The sequence below is a fragment of the Ptychodera flava genome, chromosome 19 (genome assembly GCF_041260155.1).
Source record: "Ptychodera flava strain L36383 chromosome 19, AS_Pfla_20210202, whole genome shotgun sequence".
Taxonomy (NCBI): Eukaryota; Metazoa; Hemichordata; class Enteropneusta; family Ptychoderidae; genus Ptychodera; species Ptychodera flava.
Genome location: NC_091946.1, coordinates 11304291 through 11328077, shown reverse-complemented (window position 1 = coordinate 11328077; position 23787 = coordinate 11304291). Strand labels below are relative to the sequence as shown.

The window sequence follows — 23787 nt, the reverse complement described above, 5'->3', positions numbered from 1 at the left end:
GGAAGTCAATTTGTGGAACACATATCAAAGATTCTTTATAGATCATGAAAGAATTTTGGTGACACTTGTTGCACATCCCATTACATGCCTGCTTTCCAGGAATTGTATTCTAGTTACGTTATGTTATATTTAATAAATATAACATAACATAACATAACATGTATTCTAGTTTGCACGTGTTTCCATTTGTCAAATTCACAGCTTTAGAAATCTGTGGCAAAATTGATATGTTAGGAAAATATACCACTTTGAGAGATTGAGTGCATTTACAGTTAAAAAAGTACAAAACTGTATCAAAATAATGAAGCCTGAACACAAGGGAAACAACGCTTTCACAACTATCTGGTGGTTACACACATTTTGGTTTTCCATCATTGCGCTTAACTTTTGTGTAGGAATACAGTAAGGAAAGTTGAACACATTGTATGCATACCCTTATACCCTGACAACAATATTTTTGTGTAAGGACTTTTTTGTCAGGCTGACAACCTGATTTCAGTGATCACATTAATTAATATGAACATTAGTAAACATCCCTTTGTTTTTGACAGTTTAAATTCCCTGCCATATCTTGCCAAGGTCAGGGTCATATGGAGGTCAACATGAATGACCTCTGACCTCTGAGGAATAAATTCATATCTTACCTTGATTATGTCCAATCTCTCCTTGTTGTTTCTTGGTGCTTTTTCTCCCGTGATAAAATCAATGCTGTAAGACTCCCCAGAATGACCAACTATTTCATACTGGGGGGGAGGGAGGGAGGGAGGGAGGGAGGGAGGGAGAGAGAGAGAGAGAGAGAGAGAGAGAGAGAGAGAGAGAGAGAGAGAGAGAGAGAGAGAGAGAGAGAGAGAGATGCTGTTATTTTTCATGGAACAAATTACTTACTTCAAGACTGTAGTGTATCTCGAAGAGTTTAAGGAACTCTATAAAAAATCAGGGGAAAGCAGAAATATTTGATGAAGGAAACAAATTATATAGAGTTTACTCTAGAACCTGGCAACAAAACTATGTGTACCCCAATAAGGGGGGGCACTGAGTATACATGTAACTTTGGATACGGAGTGCCCTGGACAAAGGACAAACTCTACTTTTTGCAGTTCAGCAGTTTGTAATGGGGAGACAAAACTCAACACAAATGGTTTGTAATTATTCTGTTTACAAAGCCATTATCAGATGGTCTGAGATGTATATGAAACTTTACAAAGGAAAATACGGTAATAAATTTGTCCATGACAAACACTGAGATAAATTGTGACACTTGGATATATGCCTGAGTGACTCTAATGTGACATTTTCCTAAATACAAAATCTCATATTTCAAAGAAACTAGGGCAGGATTTTATCAGAACAGGAAGTTTCTAAATTATAAAAGCTTGACAAAACGCCAGGTTATTAGGGTACAAAGGTCATGGTGTTGGCCCTGGCAAATTTCAAGGGTTTACTATGAAACACGCGTCAATTATTTGTTCAGTCTGACAAATTTTGGGTGGGTCAAGTGTAGTAAGAGCTGATGACAGAGTGACCAGGATTTTCCTTGCTCTACAGAAATCTCTTTCCTTCCATTCCATATTTCTCTTTTCACAGTAACCAGGATTTTCCTTGCTCAACAGAAATCTCTGTTCTTCCATTCCACATTTCTCTTTTCACGGATTGAAACACGCCCAGCAAATAATAGAGAGAGACCATGATATGGTCATGAAAGGGCGTGACGCATCATAAGATTTTATACATAGTCAGAACATGGCATCATAACCCAACTTTCAGACCAAGAAGGGAAAATGATTTCAGCATGATGTGTGAAATGTGCCGTGTGAATGAAACAGGATGTGGTATTCCATTCACAGCACCTGACATAACTTCATCGCCATACACCTTGCAGTCCATATAGAGATAGATATATGTATCCGATAGTCTGTACATATATGTCTATCAGTACAGTTTGTGAATTGTATATTGCAAGACAGTGATTACACCTATAACCTTTTCTGGTCATATAATTTTTAGTATTTGAAACTACACTAGTATACGTAATTGAACAGTTTGTGAATTGTATATTGCACAACAGCAATTACACCTAAAACTACTTTTGGACATTCAGTATTTAAAACTACACCTATATACATAACTGTTTGGGAATTGTACATTGCAAGACAGAAAATGGACCTATGACCTTTTGTGGTCATATGATTTTCAGTATTTAAAACTACACTAGTATAAATACATGTAAGTATACATATGGCCCCTTCACATTTTTTCATACCAGAAAAAATTAATCTTAAAATTCATTCAACGGTGAAATACAAACCTGTTTTTGCAATCAATGAAAAAGTTTCAACAGATTTTACCTTAGCGACAACTAGACTACAGTCAGAAATATTTTTGGCAAGGTGTTAAAAGTACACCAAAGCTACCGGTGCTGTACTGTAGTTTGGTGGGTATGTAAACACGAATGAAGTCATCAATAAATATCTGAAGAATGAACAACTCTGACGTAAAATATCCCAATCGTTCAGTTGATATGTACATACATGGACATCAAGAAACGCACAGGACAGTGCAGACTGGCATTGGCGTGGAGTGAAGGGGACAACGCTGGTATGAAGGAAAGCTGGGGGCCAAACTAAGAAAAGGTTTAGTTTCTCTTCCTAATGCTTTGCAATCCAGTCTTGCAATGTCAGCCTTTTGTCAACCATGAACGCAAAAACAAATTTTGCTCGAAAATGACAGCACGATGCGCATGGCGGGAAAATGTAACATGTTATATCTGCAGGATGACATTCACTCACTGTACATTACAGTTCTGATTGTGAAGTTACAGTGCCCGACTTGCTGCATGTCAGAATTACTGCTGCACTGATGTAAATATACCTGTTTTGTTGTTTTGATGTCCAAACTTGGAGCTTACGATCTTAAGGAGTAACTGAATCCTCACATCATTTTGTGTAAGAGACTTAGGATGAGAAATAAACCTATAATTTCTTTGCAAAATGGAAAGCATGCATATGAACTGGAAAGAAGATCACTTGCAAATTCAAGCATGACTCTCCATACCCTGTGATGCATATCAGTTAATGAATTGTGAAATTTTATTTTGGAAAAACTAGAGCATTACACACCCTTCTATGTAGCATGTAAGAGTGGTAGTTAACAGCTCAAAAATGCCTGTTTGAATTTTATGTGTTGGTTCTAGACAATAGGAAGCATGTATAAGAGTGTGATCAATTCCTCGTTCTCGCGAGGCAGGCTTTTTTTCCCTGCTCCACTAACCTATGGAAAATTCAAGTTCAAGGTAACATGTGTAGCTGTTGCTGTCAAGGGGCCTGTAGTTACGGACAATGTCAGGATTGGAAGGTTCCTCACGCTTTTGTTGAAATACCAGTATATGTAAGCGTGGCTTTAAGCTACCAGTTTTCTCAGTGTTGAAGGACTGGAATAGCTGACTGTATCATCAAATTATTGGGTAAAATAATATTTTGTTTTTTTAACGGAACAGGTGACAAAGAATTTCAAAGTCACAGATCAACTGAAATCATGACAATATCATGAGCATAACTGGCGAACTGTAGAGCCTTTCATAGCATGTCTGATGAGGGCGCTGTTTAACGGGAGGATCACGTTTCAGATACAGACAGACTGTGGCTTATGCAGAGTCCATGGTTTGGAACCGACCAAAGAATTGATACGCCAGGTGCAAACCACTAAACAAACAGGCAGAGTTCATCTTGTAAGCATAGTATGACCCTCGGCACGATTGAACTGCAAAATTGAACACCAAACTTGTTACATTCTCCTTGAAGCTCCGCACAAGAGCACAAAAAACGGGGGTCACGAGGTCAAATTCCGACATGTGACCCGCAACCTTTCCATTCTTTGAGACCTGGAATACCTCATTTCACAAAACATAATTCCTAAACTCCTGAAGTTCCAGTGAGTGTCTGTTTAAACAGACAAACCGTAAACATGTTTTCATGGCTGGCCACTCAATCATTGAAGCATTTCTGGTTAAATTCTTCGCTCTGAAAAACTTTCATTAAACTCCGGTTTCAATGGGATGTCAACATGGAGAAATATGTTGATTTTGTTCCCCCGTACAAAGTCACCCCACCTAAAAACTAACAACACTTGGTCATTCTGTAAACTAAAAGATTGCCTACTTTAAATTTCTTGTCATAACCTTCAAATGCCTCCATGACCATGAGAGCCGCTTCCAGCACCCGATCCAGTCGACCGTCAACTCCATTGAATCGGTACATACTGCCACTCAAGTCGACAACAATTCGCAGACGTTTTGGTTTCATCTGTGGTGAGCCAAGCTGAAATGTGAAGTAGAATAAAGGAGTTGAAACACGTTTTTCTGTTGTCTGTATTTTCAAGCAAAAATGTCGTTACCTCATCTTGTTTTTTACTTTCATTAATGTTAAGCATTTACAGCATTGTGATAAACCGTTTTCGGCCACAAACATATCAAATGCCATGGTACAGATAAGATGGATGAAAACAAACAAAACAATGCATTATGCTAGTATCATCGCATACACAATTGTATAAAATACTACAATTATGATTTAAAATCATATAATTAGCTAATGCTGTGTCAGGCGTTAGGCTATTATTGTGAAGAGAGCCTCCAAATGCAAACACTGTACCACTTTACTTTGAATATTAATGTGGTTTTACGACTTATCCGGACACCAAACTTGCTAATTACCCAGCAACTTCGCTGACAATATTGAGACTTTGATCGGTAATTACCAAAGCACTTCGGTAATTCACCTCAAACTTGATACTTGATCTGGCTGCATGAGTGCTCCATGGGGTACACAATATGTATACAAAGTCACTGATAAGTATCATAAACTAATTTGTGACCAGGGGTTGGCATTCCACTGAACAGCATTCCTCAGCAAAACCAACATATGTACATGTGTGCTGTTCATCCGTGTTACATGTAAAACTCAACTACGGAGAGGTTACGAGAGTATAATGGGTCGTTAGAGTTTGTTAAATTACTTTTCAGAGCAGAAAAACTATTACTAACGTTAAAACAAGCTGACATTGGAATTCCTGTTACAGCATTGTGAGGAAAATCCTACATTATCCAGTTTATTTAATCCTATGACCCTCCGTCTCCGTCACCTAAATAGAATATTCCCACTCCATGCATCCGCCATTGGTTTTCCTCCTCTAAAACCTGCAGTTTCATTCATTTGAAGCAATTATCCTTTCATCTGTGAAGTTTTTACAGGTGACTATTACAACTTTCACTGCCAGTTGTTGTTTTCATAAGATGCAGACCATTTGATACTGAGTACACTGAGTGATTTTACATACAGGCAATGCAGATGCCACTTCACAGTTCACACTGTGCTGTTGATCCGCAAAGTACAAGACGTCTTTGTTTCACTTTTTTTTATTTCAAGATAGATTCATGTGAAAATTTTACCAAATGTCACTGATGGGATTCTGTTTTCAATTTCACTTGATGCAGGGATATGAAATACTGTGTCAGTTTAGCTCGGAATCGTTGCTGAGTTTTGCTTCCTTTTGGCAATGGTTGTCTATCAGCATAAATGTGATCGAGGAATGCCCGTTCATGAAGATAGAGAGATTGAAAATCTTTTGTATTCTAGCTTCCTTTACAATTTCTTCAGGTGTAAGTCGATTTGGAAAAGTGATTTAAAGTTTGAGTGGTGATCAATAATTGTGCCTAAATCAGCACTAATTACGGTAAGCGGAAAAAGTATTTAAGTAGGACTGTTCGATCAGGCATGTGTCGATTTAAGTTACAGAAATCTTTTTGGTGCAGTGGGCAGGTTTACTGCAATGCAAGTTGTATTTGTCCTGTGCCATTTTCATCACTTTGTTCAGCAATTTTTTGTATGGGTACACTGTTGAAAACTTTGAGTGCAAACTCATGTCTCAAATTGGTTTATGCTATCAGTGTATGGACTGAGATGTCGTCGTCTGTGTTTACACTTTGCCATCCATGGAGTTACTGCAGCCAGATCAAGTATCAAGTTTGAGGTGAATTACCAAAGTGCTTGGTAATTACTGATCAAAGTCTCAATATCACCAGCCAAGTTGCTGGGTAATTAGCAAGTTTGGTGTCCGGATAAGTCGTAAAACCACAGTAATGCATGGCTTGTATAATGATTCAGTCCAGTCTTGTCTATGCAAGGTATTCATCTTGCCATATCTTTCCACTGTGCTTGGAAATCAAATATTTCATCCTCTCACATCTCAAAATCCTCACAAAAAAGACCTGACATTTGATACATCCCTGTCCTTCTTTGTGAGTCGTGAGTGTTACACTCAACATTTGTTGGTCAAATCAAACAAGGACTGGGTGTAACTCAACTGAATTCCATTGCAAATTTTACACTGAATTTTTCTGGTGAAAGCAAATATTGTCAAAAAAAGCGTCTGTAAACTCTTGCCGTTTGCTCTACCTCATAAATACATCACTCTCCAGGCTGGTGCTGACCAAGGATTTTTGCATACATCACAAATCCTACAACAAAGTTGTCTTTATGTGCAAATCATCCAGAGGTCTGACAATAGGATAGTGGAAACAGGACTGTAACAACAAAACTACAGCCTTGAGGGACACAGTTGACTTTAAAAACAAACATAACCTCTGCAGAACAAACACGTTTCAAAAGAGAAGCATTGGAATGCAGCCAAGTCGGCTCAAGAATTGCCTGCACCACTGCCATCACTCGTGACAGTACCCTTGGATCTTCCATGAACCCTTGACCTTTGAACCCCCAGGGTTCAACTCTCAGAGTGTCAAGATGAGACCCCACCAGTATTCATCACATGATAAGTGCAGGAATCAAAAAATAGGCTGAACACATTCAATATCAAATATAAATATCATATTTTCCCACGGACATTACAAAAACACAAAAATATGCTCTTTTCTGCAATCCAAAATAACATTGTTGGAAATGCCTCAAAAATGCAGGAGTAAAAACAAAAACAGATTTTTGTTTATTACTACATTCCTACAAAATATTTGTGAATCTCGAAAATGATCTCCTCTGTCTGTCTAAAGGTGCAAAAAATACTCTTCCAGCTCACCTCTGGGTCTTGTTCTCCTCTCCTTTTATAAATCGACTTTTCACCTGTCAGTCCTTCGATCAGTTTGAAATCGTCGAGGTCTCCCGATGTCTGGTGACGGAGCCACTGCCTTTCCTTGCCTTTAGCCTGAGATGAGAGAGTTTGGTGAGAGTTTTGATGTTAGAAATACTGTGGTTAATCAGTTGGGTATGTGCCGCTTTGTTGAGTTTTACATTGCACACATTCATGATGGGATGGAGTGACTATTCCGCATAAATATAACTTTTTAGACGAACTTTGGGTGACATATACTTGAAAGAATCACTAGCTTTGAGAACTACTTTCCAAAACGGAAGTGAAAGTTCCAACAGTTAGGGATGGACACACACGCTGACAATACCTTTACTTGTTTGTTTCAATCACTAGATATCTGGTACAACAATTTATATCACCGTTTGATTTTGAAGAATTGCACTTGTTTGAAATCATTTACCGTAAACCATTAAAATCAATTTGTCAGTACGTTTGTTTTTCCACCCTTTCACTATTCACAATACATCCCGTGTGCTCATTAATCCACAGGTGTGTCTGTGTTTAGCCACCCAACACGGAATGTCCATCACTACAGTATTGCATCTCAGGCCATCAACTCATTTGCAAAGCTCTTTCCTTGCACGGTTGGCCACATTTTGCGCTGAAAAAAAATCTACTCCAGGGGAAAAAATGTCAAACATCCACATTGAGGGTACTTTCAGGTTGAAGCCCCCTTCACGTTGGAACAGAGCCATGCATCCATGTTAATGGTTCTCCGATACCAGTAATACGCATCGGTAAACATCTGGGGCTCTACAGAATCATGGCTTAGGAAGTTGTTGTTACATGGTTGCTAAGATCAGCCTGACCACTCGTAAAAATCAAAATCTTGTTGTAATGAGTGAAAATAATTCTAAATAGCCAGCGTCTTGTCTTTGTGTTGCATTTTATCTTACTGCACAAGTATATGTATGACTTTCTACTTCCCCACATAAAATGAGAGAATATGGTGAGTGTATATGCCCAGCCTCAAAAGACAACCTTTCCTGACCATATTGTTGGTGTGTGGTCAAATAAAACCGGCAAAGTTTTTACAGCAGTGTTAGTATTTTTTACATTTACCCATTACGCTTTTTATCATTACACAAAGGTGGACCGAGCTGTGATTATTTGTCTTCCCAGGACATGTGAAATGTTTTACATGTTTTATTGCTGAGTAACTGTTTGACAAATGGCTGTGAAAATTTGACAGCTGTCTGGCTGAGTCTGACTGTAAACTTGATCTGAGTCTCTCTGAACTGAATGTCTACCATAGTGTAAATGTGCAAATATTTTCTTTTTTAACTTCAAAACGCGACTCTGACCACAAGCAGCAGCTGGAACGGCAATTGTGTAATGTTTTCAAAAACCGATACAGGCTTCATTGTGCAACTTAAAATCAGAGGTGGTGGGTGACCTTTGACATACATCAAACATGTACGCTCTCCACAGGAAAAAGAGAAGCACAAGTCTTTCTAGATTGGACACATCCAATATCAAGTGCATACATAATTACTTTAACATGTGGTCATTTCTATCAAATTACTGAAAAGTACATCTGAATCACCACATTATTGAGTATTATGTGTAAGTAATATATTTATAATTTACACACTATTCTGCGGACAAATGTTTTACAGCCTGACCAAGCCTCTACAATCATTTGTCAATAATAATGATGTATATCATAAAGCTAGGAGTCAAAAAGTAGAAATTTGAGGTTTATCAACATTAAGAGGATAAAATTTTAACAACCTGTACTTGCTGAAATGGCAGAAATAACAATTTAAAATGATGTATATCACTGACCTGTAGACTATCCAAGATGACTCTGAGGGAACGTACTTGTCTTCTGACACCAGAAGAAAATTTCTCATACAGTTCAGCATCGTATTCTGACATCTGGATTTCTCTCAATCTAGAAGAATGATACAATTTCATGATATATAACAAAATGTCAAAATATTACTTTCCCCCAATGGTTGAAGGTAAACAAATCTTGCATGAGGTCAAGACTGTAGAATGATGGGCTTATGCAAAGCTACAGTGCAAGCAATGCTATCCTAGGGGGTATATTTGTAATTATTTATTATTAAAGGCACCCTTAGGAAAGCACTGATTAATACTATGAAGAAGGTGGGCCCAGCATTCTCCAGGTGTGCCATGATGAGGCGGACACACACATGGCCAATGGGTGATTTGAATATAGGGCTAAGAATAAAGTTGTGTTTCCCACAATTTTCACAATGCCAAATCTCAAAATATATGCTAGTTACTGAAACTGATCAATTTGATCACTTCAGATATGATTGAAGTGAAGTTTGTGACTTCACTAGATAGTTAACTTGCTGGTGAAAGAGATAACTGTTCTCTGAATATTATGCGTGAAATGCTATGTTTGTAATGAAGCAATACTAATAGCAATAAGTGACATATCCTTCAATTTTACTCGCTGAAAACAGGAAAGATTGTGCAGCTATTACAAGAATTGACAGTGCAGTTGCTCACCTCTGTTTGAATGCTTTCTGTGCCATCTCTCTGGCAGCTCTTTTCACCTGGGGTTGGGGGGGGAGAGAGAGAGAGAGAGAGAGAGAGAGAGAGAGAGAGAGAGAGAGAGAGAGTATGAAAATGTACTTGTTTTATTGGCTAGAAATAATAAAACTGTAAAAGACAGATACAGCTACTGTCCCACTGATACAACTATCCTTTATCTTTTGATATTAGTCCTATTGTTTTCTGTGTCAGAGTTCAATCTGTACGGATGAGAATGCGGGAATACTACCCTTATCTTTGACCCATGATGCATGGAATGAGATATGACAATACAGTCAAGCACTTGTCATCACCACCAGAAACTTTCGATTCTGTTTTCACCATGGATATTCTAACTGTGTATAGTCCATCAACACCTGTTCTTAAATTGTCGACATGAATTGTTGGGAGAAGCATGGTAATCAGATCATGACCCATCCAGTGTTATCTTTTCGAAGGAAAAACTGATGGCACAGAAGACATATATGAGGTGTTGTTGACTGAGAAGCCATTACTTCACAGCATCTCAATTAAACTAGATCCTTCTGAAGAACGGTCTGATGATGACTATTACGCAGGAATTCTACACCAGATTAAACATCTCATGGTTGTGAGACTGTGCCTGTTTGTGCGCTGTTTCTTACCTCTTCAGGTACTGAATCTTTCTCAACTTGCGACACCTGGTGCACATCATGTCCAGCGTCCAATCTGTATGGACCACCTTTGCCACCGAGTCCAGCAGTGTCACGGCCACCTAGTGGTCAAGAACGGCACAAAATTATTTTTATTACAGTGATTTTCATTGGAGTGGTCACCAAAATTTCACCCTAGTCTAATGAACATGCTGAAATCAACAATGGTAATAGAGTTTTTGCTTTGAGCTAATTTACAGAATCCGATGTGCACAATAATTTTACCACACGCCATCCTTTCATCCCCATTTCTTAATACACGAGTCCAACCAAATTGCTGAGACAATTGATATGAGTCAAATCAATATGATGGTAGGGTAGGGTAGTGTATTGTCTTACCAGTTCCTCCAGCCCACGTATTGCCTCCAACATGTGGTTGGTTGTGTTTGTCTATTTTACCGTGTTTCGGAGAAGTTGCATCTTTACCAGTGTCCTCTTTTTCAAAATTAATCTTTACAAAAAAGAAAGAAAAACATTTTTCAGCAATTTACACAAGATGAAAATAAGATTTATTTCATACAATTTACTAGTATTTCAAGTAGTACTATGAAACAAAAGAAATGTGTGAAACAGAGCCAAAACTAAACAAAAGAACCTTTCCAATACCTGTAGGAGGCGCCCTTCATCTGATCCAATCATCTGTTGCCATTCTATGAGTGATTTATGGAGGCTGCCGACACCCGTCTCCCAGAGACGAATGCATCCGCCTGCATCAACAGTTACTATGGATTCAGATGGGGTGGTTGTCATGGCAACATCAGTCTCAGAGTAGTTAGAGAGCCAGGGTGAGTATGGTGGGATGTAGGTTGGCCTGGAAACAGCAGAGATTCGGGATTGAACCCATTGACTACCAGGATGTAGTAAGATTGATGTACAAAATATACAATAGACATGTATAAGATCTTACTGGAATTTCTGGTGCTCAAGTTGTATAGTTATTATGAAGCCAGAAATTTCTAGCATTTATGGCTTAAATGTACACAAATAGATTTAAATTTCACTTTTCAACCTACAGTATGTCTGGTCTGACACAAACATAATAACAGGAAAAAAGAACAAGTCATCGTTGATGACACAGTCCCCGCTTGTCCATTTTGTTATAATCATTGGTGTCTAGGTAGCTGTGGTCTAGGTCGCTGTGGAATGACATTGATGCAATGGGTGCATCAGGCCTGTGACTTGCATAATAAAGTAATCTGAGGAACGTGTAATAAATGACTCATCTCTGCCGGTAATGACCACTGAAGGAACTTTTGATTACATCACACATAACGATGCCCTCACTGCCTCTAGTGTCATGACGGCACATACTATACACATGGTTTGGTGGAATTTTCGAAATGCTATGGGATTGGGTATGTTGTTGTAATCAGCCATTTCGGATCATATAATGAAACAATTTAATGTGCACAAGAATGCAGCCATAGTATTTTATCTTCGTATCACGTTTGAACAAAATCAGTCCATCGAGGGACAGTGACCTATGTTTATGTTTCAAAGACATAAAAAAAATCACACCAAAATTGAAATCAAATGGCTGTCTCTTGACCATATGGATCATAGCACAAAATTAGTAGACATGCATATGTATGCCATAGTACTTTATCTTTGTACCAAGTCTCAACAACATTGGTAAGGAATATTTGCATATGATTAAGAGATATTGGAAAAAATTTACAATCTGGCAGCCATATTGGAACATGTCACGAAGTAAATTGACATGTATGCCATAGTGCTTGATCTTTGTGCCAAGTTGTACAAAATGGGTGTAATGACCTTGAATTATGCTTCAAAGACATGCAAAATTCCAACAAAATGGCAGTTCTGCAGCCATATTGGATCCTATCGCAAGGTTAATTGATATATGCATATGCATGCCATAGTACGTGCTTTGCCTTTGTGCCAAGTTTGAACAAAATCGGTTCAAGGATGTTACGGTTCAAAGACATGAAAAAATCGCAAAAAAATGGCCACCTATCAGCCATTATTGGATCATTTCACAAAATAAATTGGTGTTCATATGAAGGGCATACTGTTTTGCTTTTGTGCCAAATTTGAACAGAATCGGTTCAAGAATGTCTGAGTTATGGTCCATAGACGTGAAAATCGCAACAAAATGGCCGCCTCACGCCCATATTGGATCGTATCGCAATATAATTTGACATGCATGTGTAGGCCATAGTGTTATGCCTTTGTGCCAAGTTTGAACAGAATCAGTTCAAGCATGTTTCAGTTATGGTTCAAGGACATGAAAAATCGCAAACAAAATAGCCGTCTCACGCCCATTTTGGATCATATCGCGAAATAATTTGACATGCACATGTAGGCCATAGTGTTATGCCTTTGTGCCAAGTTTGAACAGAATCTGTTCAAGGATGTCTGAGTTATGGTCCAAAGACATGAAAAATTGCAACAAAATGGCCGCCTCGCGCCCATATTGGATTATATTGCAAAATTATTTGACATGGATATGAAAGCCATAGTGTTATGCCTTTGTGCCAAGTTTGAACAGAATCTGCTCAAGGATGTCTGAGTTACGGTCCAAAGACATGAAAAATCGCAACAAAATGGCCGCCTCGCGGCCAAATTCGATCGTATCACAAAATAAATCGACGTGCATCTGTAGGTCATAGTGCTATGCCTTTGTGCCAAGTTTGAACGAAATTGGTTCAGCAGTGTCTGAGAAACTGTTGATGACGGACGGACGGACGGACGGACGGACGGACGGACGCACAGACGGGACCCAATCTATAAGTCCCCGCCGGACTTCGTCCGCGGGGACTAAAAATATAACTACAACTGTACATCAATGTGTTCCTGATGGAGCGGTAAAGGAACACAGTAACAGTATGTTTTCAATGTGTGCCTAACTGCCGTGTGGCATAGTTAATTAATTATTGTATGTGAATTGAGGAGTATAGTGACCATAGATTTGGAGGGGTTGATTGCAACATGATGTGAAGTGTGTGACTTGGTCCTACAAGGTTCCATTTGACGATGGACGTGGAAAATAATCACACTTGTTACAACAATATTTCAGTAGCATGCCTGAGGTGTCATCCTGATAGTGCACCCTCTGTACTAACCAGCTTATATACATGTGTTCAGACTGCCAATTGTGCATTAAAGGCAAATGATGTGTGATCATTTGTCAATAAAGTAATCCACTTAATAGTTTTCAAGGCAAACAACGGACTGGGATGACAATTATACACTCAGTGTGACAGTTTTCGGACGACCTCAGTTTCGGACATTTAATGACATGCTGTTCGTTGTACTCACTTCGCTCTGTATTGATAGCGTTTTACAAGCCATGTTACCGCATATTAAGTAAGGTGACGCTGCTGTCCCGTTTTGAATGTTTTTTTTTAGGTAGAAGCTATTTCGGGCGCCACAAACTTGGCGAAGTTAGCCACACTGTACGATACAAGGTGTCGAACGGAACACACAGAGACAGCCCATGTCTGATATGTAAGTACCAAACACGTCGAAATATAGTTGCGTTGTCCATCGATTAAACGTAACTAATTTATCACGAAATTTTTACAAACAGTTTTCTAAACACATCGAAATTAAAAATGGTGGGGTTTGAAGTTTAAAAATATCAATATTTAGCCCCTATAGTCACATTCCAAATACGACGTCAGATTACTGTGATAGCAGTCCGATTACTACGCACTCAACATAGGTCAACAATTTGGCAACTTTGACCCCCTAAATTCCACTTCCGTCCTGTTAACAGTTTGAGGATAAACACAATAAAGTTTCGAAGGGTATGGTAATAAGATTTTGTACTGCTCGTAATTTAGGAAACGGCTTTGAGCGAAATTCACTACCCTGTCCGAAAACTGTCACACTGAGTGTATCTACTTGACCAGAGTCACTTCTAAGGAAAGTCACTTAAATACATTGGAAAGTTTTTTGTAAAGTTGTTTATAAAAATGACCAGCTAGGATTACAAAGCTCCATTATCTGTAACTTCTGATTTTCTGTTTTGTTGTTTTCTAAATACAGCTTCATTTTCCATTCTCAAAAGTCCTGACAAAATGCCAAATATTCAACTTGTCAACACAATCTGCATGCACATCATGCCTAATGTTACTGTTGAAAAATTTGAGTCACTTGCCGACAACAATATTCAACATTGTACAAATATGTTTTGTGTTTGCAAGACTTCTGGGTTACACTCCCCAATTCAACAGACTTAAGGAGAAGATTGAGGGAATGTACTTGTTTTCTGGAACCAAAAATAAGTCACAGCTAATTTATAATGTAGACTCTCTCACAGTTGAGTCCAATTTTTCTCACATAATTAGCTTTTTTTTATTCGTGCCCTCCACAACAGAGCTGAGGGAAGCCAGGCTACCACCAGGTGTATACTAGCGAGGACTGTGAGTCGACAGTCAATTTAAGTTGTAAAGCTACAGATGCACTTACATTGGAATTGGTATGTATCTGAGTCTATGGTGATCCAGGTCTGTGACCTCCAAGTACGCACTAACACCCTTGGGACGGAGACCTTAAACAAACAACATAATGTATAGAGAACGCATTTAAACTTTACATGTCGTGCTTGGAAGTCAGCCAGCCAAAAGTGAAAAGTCAAAACCAAGCATGCACTTTTTAACAGTTTTGCTCTGTTGCTGCACTAAAGATAGAGAGTTAGAAATGGTTAGCAGAAACACACCCTTTACACTTTATAGTGGATTGTGCGAGGATATGTTGAGACATATTTAGCTAAGACAATTTAAGAAACACATCAAATTCCTATTTACTCTGGTGTGAACCAATGTATTATGTCAAAGGTCACAACAGGTCAGAGTTAAAAGGATGAAATGGCACTCTGCAAATCATAATTTCATTTTAACATTGTTCTGTGAAAGCATCTGGGATTTGACAAATCCCTCCATTACTGGACAGGTTTTCATACGAGAGAACAGTCTGTAATATATATTGTAGCCAAAACAAGGGACTGTGTGCCAAAGGGTAGATTCTCCTGCCTCAAGGATGCAAAGTCCCTTGTTTGGGCTACAATGTTTTTATTACATGCCTTTCTTACACAGTTTTCACTCCAAATGTTCGTTTGTTTTTTGCAAAAGACATTCCATGTTAGACAAAAATCTGTTAAAAAATAGAACGATTGTCATCGTCGAATGGTGCATTGATATATTTAAATCACTGTTATGCAGTTTTTATGCATGATTTTCTAAAAACAGGATTTCCTACGTAAAACATGTAATTTGAACATTTTTAAAATCGCAAAGTTGTCAAGTTGAAAATAGTTCCCATTCAATTTCAGTCAAGAGATGACTATGCGGCCCATAGCGTCATCGACAAGTTACCATTGAATCCTACGGAGTGCACAACGTTTGATATACAAGGCATGCAATAAAGATAGTTCCTACAACGCACCTTGAGGGAAGACTTCCGTTGGAACTTTCTGTAACGGTAAGACTTTGACTGCTTGGTTGCAATCTGATAAAAACACAGACTCTTTCTCCTTCTTGGCGACAGTTTTACTTGCTAGTTTGAAAATTGGATCTTGTTTGCTGGTGATTTTCACCTCCTCCACTGGTTTCCGTGGTATCGTGTAAATGTCACTTTCAGACTGGAAAAGAAAATGAAGTTGAAAAATAAATACGCAATTTGCATATCGTGTAAATTATCTTTCGTATTTTGGTGTAAAATTGGGTGTTATCATGTTACAACGGGTAAATTCATTACTCTTTGATTCAAACTTGTGATATTGAAAAACTGTACGTTTTGAAATTACTAGTACCAGTAGTACATAAATCTGCCTTAAAAATTTGGACAAATGTATGATCATTTTAAACCGAGGTATTTATTTAAAGGGCCAGTACCTGTAACTTTTGGTGAGTTTTTTCCTTTTTTTTTTCAAGTGACCTATCTATGTTCTACTCCCAAAAGCATTTGAGGACACCCATTTTGTCGCTTGGCATCACATTCAATACGCGTAAAATGCACTGTTATTATTTACATTTGAATCCAGGTCCTGACCAGAATATACGGGTCAACAATAACAATGGAGTTTACACATGTACAGGCTGAGTTTACTGAATAACTGTGTATCTCAACATGGTTTTAGGAGTACAACAAGAAACTGTAGCTGACATTGTAAACAAAAATAGGACAAAAATCATCAAAAGTTACAGTTACATATCAGAAATTTCACGCCACCTGGTGTAGGTTAACATGCAAATGAGATGGCACTTTAAATTGTGACTTTAAACCTACCTGTAAGTCCGGGAATCCAACGGCAATGGCAGCATGGTGGTTGCTGTCAGCCATGACTCTGTTTGGCGAGTCAATGTTTTGTCCCAGTGCTGTACTGAGCTGGTCTTTAGGCAGTGGCCGATCAGCTATTGAATACGCTGCACCTGTCATGAAACTGAATCCTGGTGTCTCTGTGGTGGAGGAATGCCAAAGACAAAACAGTAAAACGAAAGTCACATATTTCCTTATTCTAGTTATACATTGATTTTGACAGGACAGTATGAGTAATGTAGTGTGAGTGGCTGTGTTCCATTTTTTTTTAAATTGACGTGTATGAATATAATTAGATTGTAATGTACATGATTAATGAGGTATCAGTGAAATGAAAAATTTGCCGGAGATGTCTTTCTTTTCTCCTAAATGACAAGTCTGCATCCTTTACAGCTGCTTAGATATGCAAAAATGGATCAAAGGTCATCCTAGAATTGATGTGGCGTCCATTAGATGAACCTACAATGCACGGTTACTCTACAAGTGTACAATGCAACAATTACCACTCTTGTTGCAAAAAAGAAGGAAAAACGGTCATTCGTACACATTGCCTAAGTTAAAATTTATGCTTCATGTGACAAGTGATTTTTCTACGTCATTCTATTGACTGAGAAACATTTTTTGCCCTTTGGCTTTTGTTCTCTGAGGTGAAAGTTTTTTGTCAATATGTTTGTGAATGGTTCACAAAATTATCAGAGGAGGTAATGAAGGGTACATGGCGGAGGACATTCTTGTCATTTGCTTGTTATTTGCTTTAAAATATTAAAAGTCATTGTGATTTTTTAACTCTGACAACAACACTATCAACATTACAAACAGATCCTGCTGTACATTTGACCTTAGCAAATCCCTGCTTTTGTTTTTTATGAAATGGTTACGCACCATTGTCATCGATGGCTGGTCTGACATCAACTGGGTTGAACTGGCACACTGGCATGTCAGGAGATGGCCTGGTTAGTAAAAATCTCCTGTGTAATATAAAAGCATACGCAAATTGTCTACCATGATGCTACAAAGGTAGAGGGATCATTTAGAACATATCAGAGTTTATAGTACTGTAATTTCAAGAGATGGCAGTTTAGGAGTCATAGGTCAAAGGTCATGAACGACAAGCAACAATGTTCAAATGCATTGCTCTGTGAACGTGTTCAATCAGATTTTGTGCGTTCCAGTTGTGATTGTGTAATTTCATGTGAAGTGGCCGGTGACTTGCAGCGAAAAAGTGGCAAATATTGGTTAAAAATGTGACAAAAAATGGTTTGAAAGTGTTGGTGGCAAGCTTTATAAACTGACTTACCTGTTGGTTTCTGCTTCTGTGAGAAGCCATGCATCTTTAGATGGCAGATGAACAGATTTCAGGTTGATGGGTAAGTCAATGCTGTATCCAGTGCCTTGTAATACATCAACTACGTCTAACGCAGACCTGGAAATGACACAAGAAGCTGAATTTTTGTCCGAGTTTAGTAATTCCCACCTTCTTTCTCCACATTAAAATCTGTCTTTGTTAAAACAATTAATACAGTGTCATGATGCACATCACAGATAAACAATGAAGCAGAGGTGCTTGAGTTATCAATATGATATTGCTGTAAAATTCCATTCCATATTTGTAAATTTTGCTGCACTTTTTCCATTTGTAAATGTGATTGCTTTTATGAAGAATGTTGTCATATACACTATAAGTTGGAAAACTTTTGCTGGTTGGTCCAGTGTTGGTAATCTGGGTAATTTTTTACCTTTTCTTTCATTCGTTGTATTTTATTTGAGAACCCCCCTCTTTGTTTTGTAAATTCTGATTAAATACAAAGGAGAATCAATCAAAGTGACAATTTTTTACATTCTACCAATTGTAAATACCTGTAGTCATGGAGATGTTCTTTTAAATTCAGAAATTCGACAACCTGGAACTCACCCAAGCTCTTCATAGAAGACGGCCCAGTTCTGAAATGAGAACTCTGAGCACATCTTGTGGCTTGGTTGATCACTTGCCCCGCTGAAGTAGCCAGCAATTTTGTCTCTAGCGCCCTCTAGAGCTGAACTGAGGAAGAGTCTTCTCAGGGCACCAGTGTTGGGATCAAGCAGAAGGATGGTGTTTGTCTGTCAAAATAATGGAAGTTTCAGAAATTTTTACTTCTATTATGTTTTTCTTTCATTCATTTGAATTTCTTTTTTATATTGTCACTAGTGACAACCATAAAATGGTACTTGATACATATGTGATGGAGTACTGTCACGCACAAGAATAATGTTAGTCATCCACATATGTACACATGGATCTGACCATTCCATTGTGAACAGAAGGACCATACAAATTTCATGGCTGGGAAAATAATCAAAAATTGACATACCTGCTCTTCATGGATTAGTGCCTGCCCATCCAGAGGTGATCCCAATGCTGCAAGTTTGAACTTTGGGTGCCAGGAATACCTGGTATTTGGGAAGACATCGTAGAGGTCAACGTACTTTATTGCTTGATTGCTGGTGAAGGTACTGTACAGACCAACAGGGCTTGATGTTACAACATGGATAATATCATTCAATAAATCTGTAAAAAATATGGACATTTATCAAAGTTTGTGAACAAAATGGTAAAATTAACTATATTTAGTTTGATATTACCATTGACTTTCTCTGGTAAAAATCAACCAAAAATTTCGACATTTTAAACCCTGACTTCTCCTGTGAAACAACTTTACAAAAGACAGAAAACGACATTTTGCAAAATTATCAAACTTCATTTATGTGACAGTTCACTTCAAGAAATGAAATATTGGTACCATACAACAATGAAGGCTGAACCATTAGCTAACCTTATGTATGACCTGTGATTGTGAAATGTTGAAAATGTTGATGTACCAATGATAAAGTTTGATTTTTTTCATATTTCTGGTTTACATCAGAACTTGGAAGATATGTCATTGCTGAGATTGTCAGAGTTAAAACGTAAAGTATATAGAAAAATCACATATGAATTAAAACTCATAAAATTACTCCTCAAAAAGTAATAAAATGTGAAAACTGACCTGTAGATGCGGCTACATCACCGATCATACTGGTTTCCTCCAATGGAAGATTCCAGTGTGACATCAACTCAGAGAATTCTAACGATCTGTCGTCATACTTGTCCAATGGATAGTTCTTCACATTCAGAAACACAGGACCCTGTGAGGTATTGGAGCAAAATTAACACAAGATGTGAAATTTGCTCACAGCAAAATTTGAAATGTCTTGCTAAAATTTCAGTACTTTTACAGGACTTTCACTAATATGTAAACAGTGTATGGTTTGTCTGTAGAAATTCTTAACAACATAATGAGCAGAGATTTTATACATTGTACATAGGATGAACATCACATGTTGCAGTAAATTCAGATAATTGTGTGCATGGTCCGATAGGTTTGTAATTTAACTACAGGAAAGGTTAGGATACAGCAAGACTACAAACAGATATTTGTACAGACAGTCAGATACACATGGGAGAGACAGACAGTCAGACATGGAAGGTTGCAATTAGTGAGGCAGATAACATGAAAATTGTGCACTTTGGATTAAAGCATGAAACTTGTGCAGCTACACAATAACCGCAGAGTAGACTGACAGACATAGACATAGACAGACACAGACTAGTTGACATGGTGAAGAGACTGGTGATCAGAAAAAATAAATAGTTTGCAGTGACAGGGTAGACAGACAGACAGACAATGTTCCACAGTTGGATGTACATATAGTCAGTAAGTGCAGAGGAAGAATTGGTACCAGCCTGTCTGTTAATAATTGTCTGCTTTGAGTTCGGTATACTGAGGGGTATGAAGATAAAGATGTCAATTTTTATTAGACTGGATGAAATAGGGAAATGTGAAACACAATCATCACACGGACCAACAGACCACTCACTTTGACTCTAACTTGCTTTTCTTCAACAGGACACAGTAGCTGCCTCTTGGTTGACCCTGGATGACTTCCAATCCTCCAATGGGAAGTGAGCTTTGGTTCTGGCAGTTCAAATCTACCAATGAAATAATCATGTTCACTCATAATAGTGAATCACATCAATGGTTGGTGGGGGGATTGGATTTACTTCTGAGTCTACTGCACAGGTCAGTGGAAATCCTTGACTTTTGAAATTCAAACACATTAACACAACTTTGTTGAACTTGACAATGAACTACTCAAATACTGAACTACCACATGTTGTTGTGTGGCAAACTAATAATCCATGGAGTAGGGCTTTTATGTAAGCTTGTTTGTCCTAAGAGAGAATGCCAAAGTCTTGAAATTTTGTTACATTTGAAGTATGTACATAAGCTTTTGTTGATGTGTGGAAAATATATTTTGATGAATGAAGTGGAGTATTTCCCATTTCACTGATCTGAAAATAGTGCATTAATCGTATCTCATGATTTCAACGGTACTGGTAGTTTCTATAAAATGCAGTTGGAAAACTACAAACAAAACACAAAAAACATTTTGTACATTTACATTTTTTCTTTATTTATTCAGCATTCTCTCTTCAAAACAGTACACAAACACGATTATGGGAACTCAAATATTGCTAAACTAAAATCTAAACGTGTGCAAGTAAAAAGTCCTTTCACACTTGACTAGATTCTGCAATAAATAGTTTTCATTTGTGCCCTGAGTTCAGCTAACCTGAATTAAGTTTATAAAAATTTCTTGGCCTTTTCAATTTCAAAAATAAACAAAATTCCCATGAATTTAAAAAAAAAAAGAACTTCTTTCTGATAATTTACCCCTTCCCTAGCTGGAAATGACAACGTAAAATATTGCCATTGGAGTAACATATACATTAAATTTGTAAGATACCTACATAAAATTCACGATTTGATATTGCATTGTATTCATATTTTCTTTAAACACACGATTTTTATACCAAGAAAAACATTTTAAAATTCTGAATGGCCACTGCATCCATGGATGCAACGATTATTTTAAATGAATGCAGACTACATACATTTTACCAGTATGTACGATGCACTTAGCTGTTACAAGGAGTTTTCTGAAGTTCTCATATTGAAAATAATGTGAATCTGCACCATTAAGAAAATACTTTCCCTCAAAGTGTACATGGACCCTTTAAAATCTATTTCCAAAGTGTACTGGTCTCAACACACAATGGAAAACAATGGGGTTGGACCAATATCAGCTTGTGAAAGGGTTGGGTAGTCTACCCCAAAGTAAAAACACGGTTTGCATAATCTGAAAGACGTATAGCAAGAGACACCACCCGTATTCGATTGAAGAGCTCAAATTTAAATTTTTTCAATGACAGAATTCTTACTCTTTAGCAAGTTTGACATTGTCAGGGGTGGCTCCGATGGGTATGCCATGCTTGTGGAGTGCCGTGACTATGGACTCTCTCATCTCCTTATTGTAGGCATCGAAATCAAACACATTCCTCACTACGTTGGACAGACCTTCAGTCGGAAATTTCTGTAAAAAAAGGGAAATTCATAACTGATTATTACTGATAGTGCAATAGAATCATACAACAGTCAAATCTTTCATCAAGTAATGTAAGTTTTTACTGGTTTTATGGGTAGAATAGATGATTTCCCTCTAAAATAGCTAAGTTATTGGAAAAAATGAGATAGTTTCCTTATTCACAACATCGGTGAATACAACTAGTAGTGTTTCCTCATTCAAAACATTGACGACTTTATGAAATGCTGTTTTATGTAAACTTTCGGAGTAACTATTTCAAAATAACTTCACTGAAATTTATGGAAAATATCACGTCATTCTGAAATATAATAGATTCTTATTGTTCAGATCTCGTAACCAGACAGATCTTCTTTTTCACAAGAAAGCTAAAAATAAACCTTTAAAAGTTAGTAGTTGTAGTTTCTTTAAAACCTTCATCTCTGCATGTTAAAAGCACAAAGCCAGAGATTAGCATGTCGCTATCTATCTGAAATTTTCTGATTACAAAGTTTCGGCTCACCTCTAAGTGTTTTACCATATTGACAACTTCCCTGGTGGAGTATGGATATGCTATGAGACCCTGGTCGGCCATTTCTCTGAGCTCACCGAAGGCAAGGACCAATTTCTTCAGTAAGTGTTCCGGGACGTTTGGTCCGTACTGCCGAAGCATGGACATCTCTGATTCCATGTTGGGGTTATCAACTGCATGGCAGCTGAAAATATCTCCTGAGGGTTTCGAAATTTCAATAATGTTAAAATCTATCAACACAAGTCATGACTGCTTTTGGTCATTTATCATGACATAAAATGACAAAAATGGTAATTGCACACTTTTGCAAGAATTTGAATTTTGAACAGTAGCAGTGTTTTGAATTTATTGTTCTAATCATTGCATATTTTACATTACATATGACAAATTATACAATAAACTTAAGTAAGAATGTTTGGATTTTGTAATTTCAAAATTTCAAACTGAAAAGTTAACAGAAATTCTGGTTGAAATCCAACAAGGTGGGTTTTGTTATGACTGCTGCTGTCAAAATTTTTGGCAAAGTTGGTGATAAACATTTTATATAAGCTAACGTTCTAGGCATTTTCATTGAATTTTTCTACTGTGAAAATGGAACTGATTGCTAACAGAAACAAACAGCTTTTGAAAAGTTGTCAGTGTGCAAGATAAATTTTCACAACCACAAGTACTGGCTCCAAGATAAAATGAGTTGAGATAGGTTAGCCCACAGTAATCATCTCAATTCCTTAACAGTCAAAACATATGTTCACATTTGCTGATTCTAAGATGGCGCCCAACTTCATGGGTAGGCTTTGGGCTCATTTTGTACTCATATAATGGCAAATTTTGGACATTCTCCCAGAATGAGGTTTTAACTTCCACTATCTAATATGAAGTTCAGTGACTGAGAAGTGTAAAAGTACCAGCATCATACTCACCCAGAGAACCAAAGAAGTCATTGCCCAAAAATGGAAAGCCTGGTCTGTTGGCCAAAACGATCATTCTGAAATCTGGATGACTTACAATTGTATTTTCTGTTGACCTTTGACCTGGATGACCTTCAGGACGGAAAGGGGACACAATCATGTCATTACTTGTCAACTCTGCCAGCATAAAAATGTGTATTGCGCCAAAGAGTAGACAGAAAATACAGACATATTTTACATCCACAACATTCTACATTGATTTTGA

The 23787-nt window shown here is 37.7% G+C and overlaps 1 protein-coding gene across 1 annotated transcript in view; it reads right to left on the bottom strand.

Annotated features, from left to right (window-relative positions):
- LOC139118555 (von Willebrand factor A domain-containing protein 8-like) overlaps window positions 1-23787 on the bottom strand; it is a 52002-nt gene that overhangs the window by 5735 nt on the left and 22480 nt on the right. The window contains exons 24-43 of the mRNA XM_070681906.1: window positions 23535-23654; window positions 22606-22811; window positions 21943-22094; window positions 20538-20649; window positions 19667-19805; window positions 18992-19188; window positions 18556-18740; window positions 17941-18066; window positions 17526-17611; window positions 16614-16783; window positions 15771-15966; window positions 14796-14877; window positions 10965-11169; window positions 10698-10809; window positions 10311-10420; window positions 9643-9689; window positions 8944-9052; window positions 7084-7209; window positions 4155-4313; window positions 645-743 (exon numbers count right to left, since the gene is read on the bottom strand). Of these exons, the coding sequence (XP_070538007.1) occupies window positions 645-743; window positions 4155-4313; window positions 7084-7209; window positions 8944-9052; window positions 9643-9689; window positions 10311-10420; window positions 10698-10809; window positions 10965-11169; window positions 14796-14877; window positions 15771-15966; window positions 16614-16783; window positions 17526-17611; window positions 17941-18066; window positions 18556-18740; window positions 18992-19188; window positions 19667-19805; window positions 20538-20649; window positions 21943-22094; window positions 22606-22811; window positions 23535-23654 (2738 nt within the window). The remainder of the gene's footprint in view (window positions 1-644; window positions 744-4154; window positions 4314-7083; window positions 7210-8943; window positions 9053-9642; window positions 9690-10310; window positions 10421-10697; window positions 10810-10964; window positions 11170-14795; window positions 14878-15770; window positions 15967-16613; window positions 16784-17525; window positions 17612-17940; window positions 18067-18555; window positions 18741-18991; window positions 19189-19666; window positions 19806-20537; window positions 20650-21942; window positions 22095-22605; window positions 22812-23534; window positions 23655-23787) is intronic.